Below are 12007 nucleotides of genomic sequence, written 5' to 3'. Positions count from 1 at the left end.
GCACCCACCCCTCGCTCAGCCAGTGAGCGGGAACCGGTCTGTATGTGGGATCCGAACCCTCGGCGGGAGCGCCACCGTGCTCCCAAGCGGCGCACTGTAGCAGTGCGCCACCGGGCCGGCCCCGAAGGCTTACCTTTTAAATCTCCTCTCCTCAGCTCTGGTCTCTGAACCAAGTATTGCCCTTTGGATCCGTAACTGGCAGCTTTCTCACCGCCTTTTAACAGTTTTGACTGCTTAGCCTTGCACCCCAATAGTGAGTAAATGATATTCATGCACATTCCTAAATAACGTCTTGCAGGATTCTTCTGCTCAATCTTACATCATGAGTGATATCAGAAACAGGTATCTATATTACAATGTCCAGATATGTTAATGTAAGATATTTATATAACTAGAAATATAGTACTGTGCAGAGGCTGTTGTTTTTTCTTTCTAATTCACAGGTTTTCTCAATGAGGATGAAGGGCCACCACTGCACAAACCAGAAAAATAGGAGTCATCCCTGATCCTTCTTTCCCTCCCACCCTACATCTAATCTACAATCCTATTAGTTCTGTCTTCACAATAGATCCCAGCTCTAGCCTCTTTCCAGCCCTCCAAACCACCTCAACTCTTTGTCGTAATAATCTGCTAGCTGGTCTCCCCTAATCCCTTCTCACCCCCTTTAATCTATTCCCCACATATCAGCCAAAGAGACCTTTTCAGAATGTGAAGTTAGTAATGATACTTCCCTGCTGATACCCTCCACAGATCACCTTCATGCTTAGAAGAAACCCCCTTGCCTTGGTCTGCAAGGCTCTGCATGACTTTGCTCCTTCCTGTTCTCATCTTCCACCACGCACTTCTTTGCCTACTGAGCTCCAGCTATAGTGGTTACCATGCTGCTTCTTGAACATTCCAAACTCCCTCCTGTCTTTGAACTCTTCACACTTTTCTTTCCTCTACCTGGAACTCACCCCAGATTTTTGCATGGCTGGCTTCTGCATGTCACCTGTTCAAAGGACCCCTCCCTCACCCCTTCGTCTGTGACAGCCCCTTTCACTCCCAAATGACTCTGATTCTCCCATTGTACATGAGTAAATCTACCCACTACAAATATAGTGTCAGAAAATATATTTGTTATTCTGGTCAAGATGGTGGAACAGACAGTCCCCAGCATCCCTCTCCCACTAGTCAACAATTTACAACTATAAAAAAGCAACAACAGCCAGGCTGGGGCTGCTAGAGCTCAGGGGAAGAGGAAGAGAGACCTACAGAGCTCATGAAGGTGAGAGAAACCACGATGAGAGAAAGAAAAAACTGCTTAGAGCATTTTGGGCATGGCTGGTTTAAGGCTGGAGCTGCTGAGTGCACAGAGCAGGAGCCAGCAGAAGCCACAGCTGTGTCCTTTGGATGAAGTTGCATGGAGGTGGCAGGGGAGAAGAGGGCTTTGGTGGCCCCCAGGACAGCAAGACCACTAATAAGGTTCCTTTGGACCCACGCAGGAGGGAGGAGACAGAACTGAAAAAAGGAGCCATTTAGAAGCCAGTGAGTCATCACAAGGGACTGACGCACGGCTCATCCCATGGGAAGTGTTTGGAGCACTGGTGGTGGGGGAGGCGGGCCCACTGGGAGAACACTGGGGCACAGCAAGGACAGCCAATCCACACCCCAATCAGTGCAGGACCACTCAGAGGACACTGGGCAGGAATATACAACTTCATCCAAAGGTGTGCTTTGATGAAAAGATTCAGACCCAGATCAGAGTTTCTACACAACCCAGGTGCACCAGGTCTCTGCAGAGCTGGAAGTACCGATAAGGTCAACCATTAAGCCCTGAGCTGCACAAAACGTCTTCCCTAGGGAAACAGCAGCAAAGCAGCAATTTAGCTCAACCACACAGCTCAAGTACTGGTTCCCACAGGAAGTTCCCCCATTTTAGAAGTGAGCAAAGAACAAAAAATTAGTTCCAGCCCAGGCACAACACCAGTGTGTTGGGGCCCACCAGAGGACCTGAGGTATGGAGCCAGTGACCAGACCTCCCATCCACAACCAGGCACACTGACAGTGCCTCGGGCCTGACCAGGGGCCTGAGGCATGGAGGTGGTGACCAGACCCCCCCCACACACAACCGGGCACACCACCAGCAATAAAGAGCATGCCAAAAACATCACCTCCATGTGCGTGACCCATCACAGCCACTGCAGTAACCACAGCTGCCATGAAAGTGGCTAGATGTTGCAACCACCATGCAGATGGTCCACCAGCCACTGGAGTGCATTGACACAAGGAGATTCACCAGCAGAGACCAAAGAAAAGAAGAGAATGTTTCTCTCCATAAAGCCCATTCCAGATTGACAGAAGAAGCATCTGCTCTACAATAATATTGGGGGGCCTGAACACACCTCTCAGCATTGGACAGATCATCTAGGCAACAAATCAACAGAGTAACCATTACTCTTTCAGAGGGAGAGAAGAAACCTAGGGTTATCAGAGGGGGTATGGGGGAGTGAGAAGGGGGTAGGGAAAGACTGGACAAGGGGCATAGAGAATAAGTACAATTTGTAACAATATATATACTAGTAATATTGATTCGATCAACATATGTCAACATTGAACACCCAAAATATGTATAATCAATTATGATTTGATAAAAATTTTAAAAAAAGAAAATGTATTTGTTGTGCTACATTTGTTGTAAGAAATTTATTCTATTCGTGTAAGTTGCGATAAGGCACCAGCATCTGGATGATAACTTTACTAGATTTGATTTCACTGACATTTCTTTTCATAACCTCGACATTTTTTGTAGATCAAGATTTTGACTTCATGTGCTGGTCATAAACCATCAAGATTCTTTGTCTTGACTTTATCCCTATAGGTCTGTTGGTGATTGTAACCAATTTACTTTTAAAATACATTCGATGTAGTTGTTTGTTTGTTCAATAGGTGGGGGCATTGTGAGTTGTGACTGGAAACCTACTGGAGAAGCTTTGAGGATGAAAGTATATGGAGTAGGCTTTACTAAATGCTTGATGAAATGAATGCACAGGGTGTCTTCCAAATCTGACGTCTGTCCTGTCTTTGATGGTTGGTTGATTGATGGATGATTCAGTGACTCTGTCCTGTGAATGACTAAAGAAAGTCAAGCCACTCATGAACTCTGTTCTGTACAGATTATCCACGATGTGTCTTCCCCTTCATCTATCGAGGAAAGTCCTATGAAAGTTGCATCACGGATGGTGGCATCTTAGGAAAGCTGTGGTGCTCAGTCACCTCCAGCTTTGATGAGAAGCAGCAGTGGAAATACTGTGAAATGAATGGTGAGCCGCTGGAGCAAGGATGGGGTGTATGGTGAGAAGGAAGGAGGAAAGCAATATCCTCATGAGGGGACGGTGAGCAGGGCGGACAGCAGAGCAGCTAGGGACCATGTGTGTTCTCAGAGAGTACACCCAACCAGCACAAGAGACAGGAACATCCTGTGGCCAAGTTCCCCCAAGTCCCCACTGCCAGCATGAGAACCCAGGTGTCCTGAGAACTGAAACTATGGGCTGTCGTCTTGGTACTGGTTTTTCATGTATTTTTGTTTCTAGAATTGGCAATAACCCATAGGTGAACCCTACCTGCATTTCAATGCACTTTAACATCTGATCTTCATTCTACATCTAATCCTAACTTAATAATAACCAACATTCATTCAGTGCCCTCTCTGTACTGTACTCTGATCCAGGAGCTTTATATACATTTTGTTGAATCTTTCCACGGCAGCTCTGTGAGATGCTATTCCTTCCCAGCTCACACAATTAATAAATGGTCCAAGCAAAACGAAGTCCTTCCAGCTCCTATGCTATGTCAGAGATAAAATTTCAGTTGAAGTCCATATGGCTCTAAAGCCCATTCTCTCTCATTAAGCATTTTTGACTCCATGGAGATAAAAATGCATGCAAGGCACTTATCCTCAGGCACACTCATTCTTATGTAAAAATATTAGTTGTATTCCTCCCTTAGCACTCAAAAAATCCCAATTTCATCTAAAATCTTAATTTTATCCTAGCCCTAGCCATCCACACTTGTGTCCTTAACTCTAAACCAATCTTATCCTCAAATCTCACCATAAACTCTGTCCTACTGCCTAACCTAATTTTTAATTCAAGTCCAACTCTTTCTCCAGCTCCACTCTTGACTCTACATTGTATCATTAATATGCCCATAACCTTAGCCATTTTTATTTTTATTTTTTATTTTTATTTTTTCTAAAAGATGACCGGTAAGGGGATCTCAACCCTTGGCTTGGTGTTGTCAGCACCACGCTCAGCCAGTGAGCAAACCGGCCATCCCTATGTGGGATCCGAACCCGTGGCCTTGGTGTTATCAGCACCGCACTCTCCCGAGTGAGCCACGGGCCGGCCCCAACCTTAGTCATTTTTAAACCCTAAACCAAGTAGATGGATTGAGAAAGATACCAGTTTAATTATAGTATTATAACACTATGTATAGTTCTAAGTCCACTTCAAATCTGATTTTAGGTTAACTCCAACTTTAACATGTAAACTTCTGTTCATCCTGAATGCTATTCAAGCTCCTCACACCCAATTTTGATGTGTAACAGATTTGAATTTGCATAAATCACTGAACAGTTGCCTCACAGAAGGTCCCCTTTAGCTCTGGCTTCCGGATTACATTGAGAAAGCTGTTAAATCTCTTGGTCACTTTTGTTATTTGCAAAATGAGGATGCTAAACCCTGACTTAACAGGGTTTCTACAGATTGGAGTTCTGTTCCATACAGGCTCTGTCATGGTGCCATGCCAGGTACCTATGACATGTGAGTGCTCCTTTCCCCCTATCATCTGAGCCGCTTGTCAAAACAAGTTAGACCTCAGTTAGAATTCTGCTGTCGCTGTTTAACAGCTACGTGATCTTGGACCTGTTAGATAATAAAAATGATAATGATCGTAATATAGTGAACTTCTGGTAGGCATTTGCTGTGTGCCAGGTAGTGTTCTAAATACTTCACATGAAACAACGCATTTATCATCCACAACAACCCCTATGAGGTGAATCTGATTATCAGCCCCACTCACAGACGGGGAAGCTGAGGTTCATACAGGTTCGGTTGCTACGTGTCAGAGCTGCGATTTGATCCCACGGAGTCTAACCTTCAGAATTTGCACTCTTACTCACTAATCATTACCGTCTCTAAATCCCAACCCCTTAGTCAAATTCTGGCTTTCTCTAAAACACCACCCAAAGAGCCTGTTCATTAGGCAAGACTGAGCTTACTGCTTATTGAAGTGAGGGAGATTACTACTTTGACAGAGTCTTAAGAGCATCTTGGAGTGGGGAGGGCAAAGGAAGGATATTGATGAATTTTGGGGGTATGGTCTAAGGTGGGTCTTTCAATGTGGGGATGCCATCTGGATTGGATAAGGATCGTGACATAATAGTTTAGGATTGGTAGTCATTACTGAGGAGAGAGCTTCGAAAAGTCTTGAAGAGTAAACTGTGTTTTGATACAATCTACTGAAAAGTTGAATGACCTGGTTTTATTTAAATAGCTTTTCAGGAAGTTCCTGGAATGAACATTAAAGTTATTTGCAACTTTTATCTTCTTGGGGAAGAACTTTTTAGATTAGTAGAGTCAAGTTGATGAAGACCATGGAACAGTAGAGTCATGTTAATATAGACAGCAAGCTGTGTGGGTGTTGATGGTTTTGGTTCCCACCTACCCACAAAATGGAAATAATAACATCACCAAGAAGTTGTTTGGAGGATTCAATGTTATATTGCATTGAGATAAAGTGTGGCACATACTTTGTGTGTGATAAATGGAAGCCCTTTTCATCTCCTCTTCTTGACCTGTAACCTTTCCATGATCATTTTCAGAGTATGGAGGAAATTCTTTAAGCAAGCCCTGCATCTTCCCTTCCACCTACAGAAATAATGTGGTCTTTGAATGCCTTGAGGATGAAAGTAACAAGCTCTGGTGCCCAACCACAGAGAACATGGATAAGGATGGAAAGTGGAGCTTCTGTGCTGACACCAGTAATCTGGGGCGGGGGACTGGATGAGCGTGGGTGGACTCTTTCATTCATTTACTCCACAAACACCTAGTAAATGCCTACTGTGTGTCAGACACTTTGTTGGGCACTGGGGATATGGTGATAAATAAGGCAGACAGGGCCCTCCCTCATGCTTGTGTTTTGTTCTGGCTGCTCGCTGATATGGAGATCCAAACCCTTGACTTTGGTGTTATAACGGTCCTGTTCTCATGAATCTGATGAACAAATAGTATAAAAAATGTGATACTGCAATAGGCTTTAAGATCCAAGAGAAAGGTGCCAATATTAAACACCTAACTCTCATACAAATATAGAGTAAGCACATGCTAAGGGCTTTTTAAAAAAAATTAATCTATTAATGAGGGAATCAGAAGGATAGTAAAGCTGATTCAAACATGTTATAAGTCATTTTTATAATCAGTGAAGAAAAGAATGCTGAGCTAAAGCAAGATTTCTAAATTTGATTCAAAAATCCATTAACATCTAAAGGACAATCAAATCTTTGAAGTTATCTTGTCTACCAGAAAGAAATTACTTGCATCTATCGAACAGAAATTATTCACGACCTCTCAGTCTTCTACAAGTTACATCTAATTGTTGCAGAGTCTGAGCCTCCAATCAATAGCAAATAATAAGTCAAACAGTTATATTCCTCTAGAGCAGGGGTCTGCAAACTCCATCCCACCTATAGGCCAAATCTGGACCAATGCCTGTGTTTGTATAGGCCCCTCAATCTAAGAATAGTTTTTTACATTTTTATATGGGTAGGAAAAAATCAAAAGAAGAATAATACTTTGTGACAAGTGAAAATTTTATAAAAATCAAATTTTAGCATCCACATATAAAGTTTTTCTGGAACAAAGTCATGCCCATTCATTTATGGGTTGTCTATGGCTGCTTTCTAGCTACAACACAGAGTTAAGTAGTTGTGACAAAGACTGTATATTGCACAAAGTAAAAAATATTTACAGAAAAAGTTTGCTGACTCTGAACTCGAGTATCAGATGACTCTTAGGGGCTTGTTAGATAATGCTCTAGGATGACATTAAAAAGTCATGTGACAAACTTTTGGCCTTATTTCAAGTTTTAGATAATTTTTGTCAACAAAAGATAGCAAATCTAGATTTGGTGGGATGATCAGGAAAGAAGCTCTAGAGAAGGAAAAATATAACCTTGGCCACGTGTCCTCATCATTCTACTCTTCGGCAGCAATCAGTAGGTCTTGTTTTGGTATCATTTTGTCTAGGGACAGGGCTCTCCCTTTACATTCCCGCTTCCTTACAAGTTATCCAAGTTTCCAACCTCTGTTCAGGAGTCTTGCCTGTATCTGGGGCTGTTGAACGGAGGGTTGTCCCGGGGTGATGGGCCAGCTAGAAGTGAGAGTGGTTCACACAGGAAGACACAGTTGACTTTCACTATTTGCAATAGTTATGTTCTATGAAGTTGCTCTGCACACTGGATTAGTAAATATGGAACCATTGCTTCTAGGGGGAAATACAGAGTTATGCTGTGAGCCTCTGGTCACAACATTTCTGTTAACTGATCAATATATCACCTTGTTTTATGTGTATTTCTGTTTGAAGACACCTTATTTAGTATGTATTGCTGATTCATTCACATTGAACTCATGGCCAACAGCCCTATAACTCCTGTCTGAAAACAGCTTATCTGAGGCACGTACTTTCTCCATAAGGCATATTGGAGCCTTCCTGTGCTTGGGAACACCAGAGAACACTATGCCTAGGGGTCATTGTAAACAGTGAAATCAACAACAAAAAGTGTGAAAACTTGAAAAACATAGGCACTTGTTCACACTATGGCTTATCTGAGGCACGTACTTTCTCCATAAGGCATATTGGAGCCTTCCTGTGCTTGGGAACAGCAGAGAACACTATGCCTAGGGGTCATTGTAAACAGTGAAATCAACAACAAAAAGTGTGAAAACTTGAAAAACATAGGCACTTGTTCACACTATCAGAGCTGAAATGAGAGGCAGAGAGTCACCTTGTTCAACCTCAGCTGAGAATGTGTGTGTCAGGTGACTCAATGTTTTTGCTGCTCTATAAATGACTGCAGAAACGCCATGAGAACTGGTTTTGGGGTTACAATTAAATTTTAGTGAATAGGTGAATTTGCAAACATGGAATCCATGAAAAATGGGACTCCACTGGAATTTGGTCCCGAGTGCCCCCCATTCCACTCCCTGGTCCTCCTGGTGACAGACATTCCTCTCCCTCCTACCTCTAGGACTCTTGTGATTTCCCTCTTCCCTTCATTTCCATTTCACTCCCCCTTTGTATCCCCTACTTTTCCCCCAAGTCCTAAGCTCAGATAGCTTCTGAGGGAAGAAAACCCAGCCATACAACATTCTTCTGACATTTAGGTTTAGGAAAGAATTCACCCTTCCAATGGGAGCCTCTGAGCGGCGCCCAAACAGCACTGCCCAACCATATGCAGTGTTGACCTGATCTGAATATTGGGTGAGCTCCAAAGCCCAAGCCTCCACTACAGTGTGGAGGTCCCAGAAATAACCTTTGTTTAATCCCTTTCTTCTCCCTAGGGATTTCCACATTGGCTCCTGGCTTTCCCTGCCACTTTCCATTCAACTATAAAAACAAGAATTATTTTAACTGCACTAGCAAAGGATCAAAAGACAACCTTCTATGGTGTGCAACTTCTTACAACTATGACAAGGACCACACCTGGGTGTATTGCTGATATTAAGGTGAGAGCAGGGACCAAAAGTGGATGCATCATTGATGCAAAGGTAAGACAGGTAGCACACCTGGGGGCATTGCTGATGCAAAGGTAGACAGGTAGCACACCTGGATGCATGGCTGATGTGAAGGTAAGATAGGTAGCACACCTGGATGCATGGCTGATGCAAAGGTGAGAGTCATTCCTTCCAGCATGTCTGATTAGCCGAGGTTCCCAGCAAGGTGGGCTCAACTTTCCAAAGGTAAAATGTAGGTGGGGGGAAGACTGGAACATTTTCCCAAATTAGAAAGCTGGAAGAGCAGAGGAATGATGGGTAAACTTTTTCAGACATAGAAAGGTATCATTATTCCAAGTTTGTTTTAGGTCTGCGAAGCTTTGGGTTTAAAAGATTAGGAAAGTGGAATTTCTCAAACTGGAATGTGATATATGAAAAGATAACATAGAAAAGGATATAACTTAGACTTCTCTGGTCCCCAGAGGCCATGGCACCATTTTTTCGATTCACTACCCCCATCACTGAGTAGACAAACAAGGAAAGGGTGGGGCTTACTTCTCTTCCTCTGTCAATTGGGTCTCCTGCCCCACCTCAGCCAATGAGTCATCAACTATCCCTGCAGGACTGTATTAGTTTTCTGTTGCTGGTAACAGAGTACCTGAAACTGGGTAATTTATGAAGAAATGAAATTTATTTCTTATAGTTTTGGAGGACAGGAAGTCCAAGGTCCAGGGTTACATGTGGTGAGGGTCTTGTTCTTGGTGGGGACTGTCTACAGAGTCCTGTGGCAATGCCCATGAGCATGAGTGAGATGGCAAGAATGTGAATTACTGTGCTCACTCTCTCTCCTTATAAAACCACCAGAGCCGCTCCCGGATAAACCATTAAACTATTAGCCCATTAATCCATGAATGGATTAGTCCATTAATGAAAGCATAGTCCTCCCAGTCCAATCACCTCTGAAAGGTCCCACATTTCAAATGCCATATTAGAAATTAAGTTTTCACATGGGCTTTGGAGGGGACAAACATTCAGACCACAGCAAGAACCAGCTTTATTTCTCCTTTTCTTCTAGTCTTTTCCTTCTGGCTCCCCATCTGGGCTAGCTTCAGTATTCTACAGTCTATAGAAGTCTCTTTAGATCTCTTGCATGGATCAACTGACCTAATCACTCTGTAACTTCTGGAATCAAAAAGTAAAGAGAATCCCTTTCATCTGATGTGTGGACAAAACTCTACTACTCCTCCCTCCAGGGTGGAAAACTCTGATGGTTCTAGCAATATTTGTCCTTACAATGAACATGGCTTATAGATGACGCCACTTTAGTGACTCCATGATTCTGGCTTGGCAGCAAAAATTATCTTTTCTGAATAGAGGATAGGCAAAGGAGTGGGTTTGGGCCTCTGGGTACCATTTTAATAGGGTGGATATTAAAAAACACCCACAGTGATCTCCAGTCTGTGGCTAAGACTAAGAATATTTTTAGTGCCCAGGCTCCAAAATTCATTGCAGAACTGCCTCAACTATTTCTTCCCCATGCCTATGGCCTACGTCAATAATTGATTACAGAATCTGTTTCCCTCTTAGCCCAGATGCAAATTCGTGTTGTGTTGCTGCTGCTGCTGTTGTTATCGCTTTTCTTCTTCCTTCTCCTTCTCTTGCTTCTCTTTCGTCTTTCTCTTCCTCTCTTTTCCTTCCTCCTCCTCCTCCTTCTTTCTCCTTCACCTTCTATCCATCACAGCAGGATTGCATTCTTGCAAGTCCCTCTCCCACCAAACCTATTACCATAGAGGTGAGGTCAAGGGGCTCATTGTTCATTGTCTGACTTGCCCCCACGAGCCAGGAGGGAGGGTAGAGGGGTGTCCACCTGCTCTTGGCTCAGCTGCTTCCGCTTACTTCTGTATGAGTGTTGAGATCAATACAAAGTCAGTTTTCTATTCACAATCCATTTTGAGCCAATACATACTTATTACTTGAACTCTAGCCTTTGATTCTATTTTTTTAATTATTATTTTAAAAAATTGTACACGTTTATGGGCTACAGTGTATTGTTTCAACACATGCATATATCGTATAATGATCCACTTAGGGTAGTCAGCATATCCATCACGTAAATATTTATCATTTCTTTGTGATGATAATATTTAAGATCCTCTTTACTAGCTGTCTTGAAATATGCCATACAATATTAACTATAGTCACCCGAGAGCACCAAAACTTATTCTTCCTATCCTTTAATTCTTTTTTTAAGGAGAGGACAAACATCTTCAGAGGAAGACTACCATACTGAGGCTGGAACCTGCTTCACCTTTTTTTAAATCATGTCTTTCAAGCTTAGATCACCTTTAGAAATACCTTCTCCACCCTTGCTTAATCTCTCAGCCCTTTGTGAAGAACAAAGAGAATACGTGGCATAACTACCAATAAAGGAGTTCTAACTTAACCCTGGAGGCTGCTTTTTCTGCTTCCTAGAAGGAGAGATATGGTGAAAGTGTGGGGAAGGAAAAGTTGGTGGCTAAGTTGTTGCGTCTCATGGTGGAGAGATCTGACATACAGCTCAGGGACACTCAGAAATAACTGAAGCCTGCTCGCTCTCTCTCTGAGAAATCACAGACTTGGGTGGAGCATTTGTAGGTACTTATTAAATTATTAATAAATAAATTAGTAAGTAAACAGAGTGCAGAAAACTCATTGCAAGACTGCCTCGACTGTCCCTTCCCCGTGCCCGTGACAGACATCAGTAGCCGAGTACAGAACCTGTGTCTCTCTGCGGCCAGATGCAAACTCACGCTGCCGTTCTCATTGTCCGCCTCCTCCTCGTACGTTGCCCCTCTTCTCTGTCCCCCTCATCTCCTGCTAAATAAAACACTCAGCAATTTCTATCCCCACCCCCCACTACACCTAGACCTCAGGCATAGATTTTAGCTGTTCGGCCTTATTTATTATCAATTTGAATGTCAAAGGAAAAATGATGTTGCATTTCAGGAGCCTGAAAATTTAATGGTAGATCTGTTTCACTTTAGCTCAAGAATAGCCAGAGGATCAATCCTCACTCAGCAACATACAGAAACCCCAGATCCCAGATCCTGTTTCCGTGTTTAAAGCCTTCCCTCACCTCCTTTTCTGCCTCTGCCCGCCTCTCTCACTACACTCCAGCGTCCTCCTTGAGCACACCAGCCTCCCCGCTGCCTCTGCTTGTGCTGGAATTCTCTTCCCGCTTGTCTTCCTGTATGTGTCATCCTCGCCTCATTCACC

At 43.2% G+C, this 12007-nt stretch overlaps 1 protein-coding gene across 1 annotated transcript in view; it reads left to right on the top strand.

Annotated features, from left to right (window-relative positions):
- ELSPBP1 (epididymal sperm binding protein 1) overlaps positions 1 to 11168 on the top strand; it is a 21296-nt gene extending 10128 nt beyond the window's left edge. Inside the window, exons 3-6 of the mRNA XM_008563057.1 lie at positions 3156 to 3302; positions 5864 to 6022; positions 8600 to 8764; positions 11004 to 11168. Coding sequence (XP_008561279.1) covers positions 3156 to 3302; positions 5864 to 6022; positions 8600 to 8757 — 464 coding nt within the window. The 3' untranslated portion in view covers positions 8758 to 8764; positions 11004 to 11168. The remainder of the gene's footprint in view (positions 1 to 3155; positions 3303 to 5863; positions 6023 to 8599; positions 8765 to 11003) is intronic.
- Positions 11169 to 12007: the final 839 nt, after the last annotated feature.

The sequence above is a fragment of the Galeopterus variegatus genome, unplaced genomic scaffold, assembly GCF_000696425.1.
Source record: "Galeopterus variegatus unplaced genomic scaffold, G_variegatus-3.0.2 Scaffold12469, whole genome shotgun sequence".
In the NCBI taxonomy this organism is placed as follows: Eukaryota; Metazoa; Chordata; class Mammalia; order Dermoptera; family Cynocephalidae; genus Galeopterus; species Galeopterus variegatus.
The sequence above is the reverse complement of the archived record's forward strand: the minus strand, read 5'-3'. Positions and strand labels throughout refer to the sequence as shown.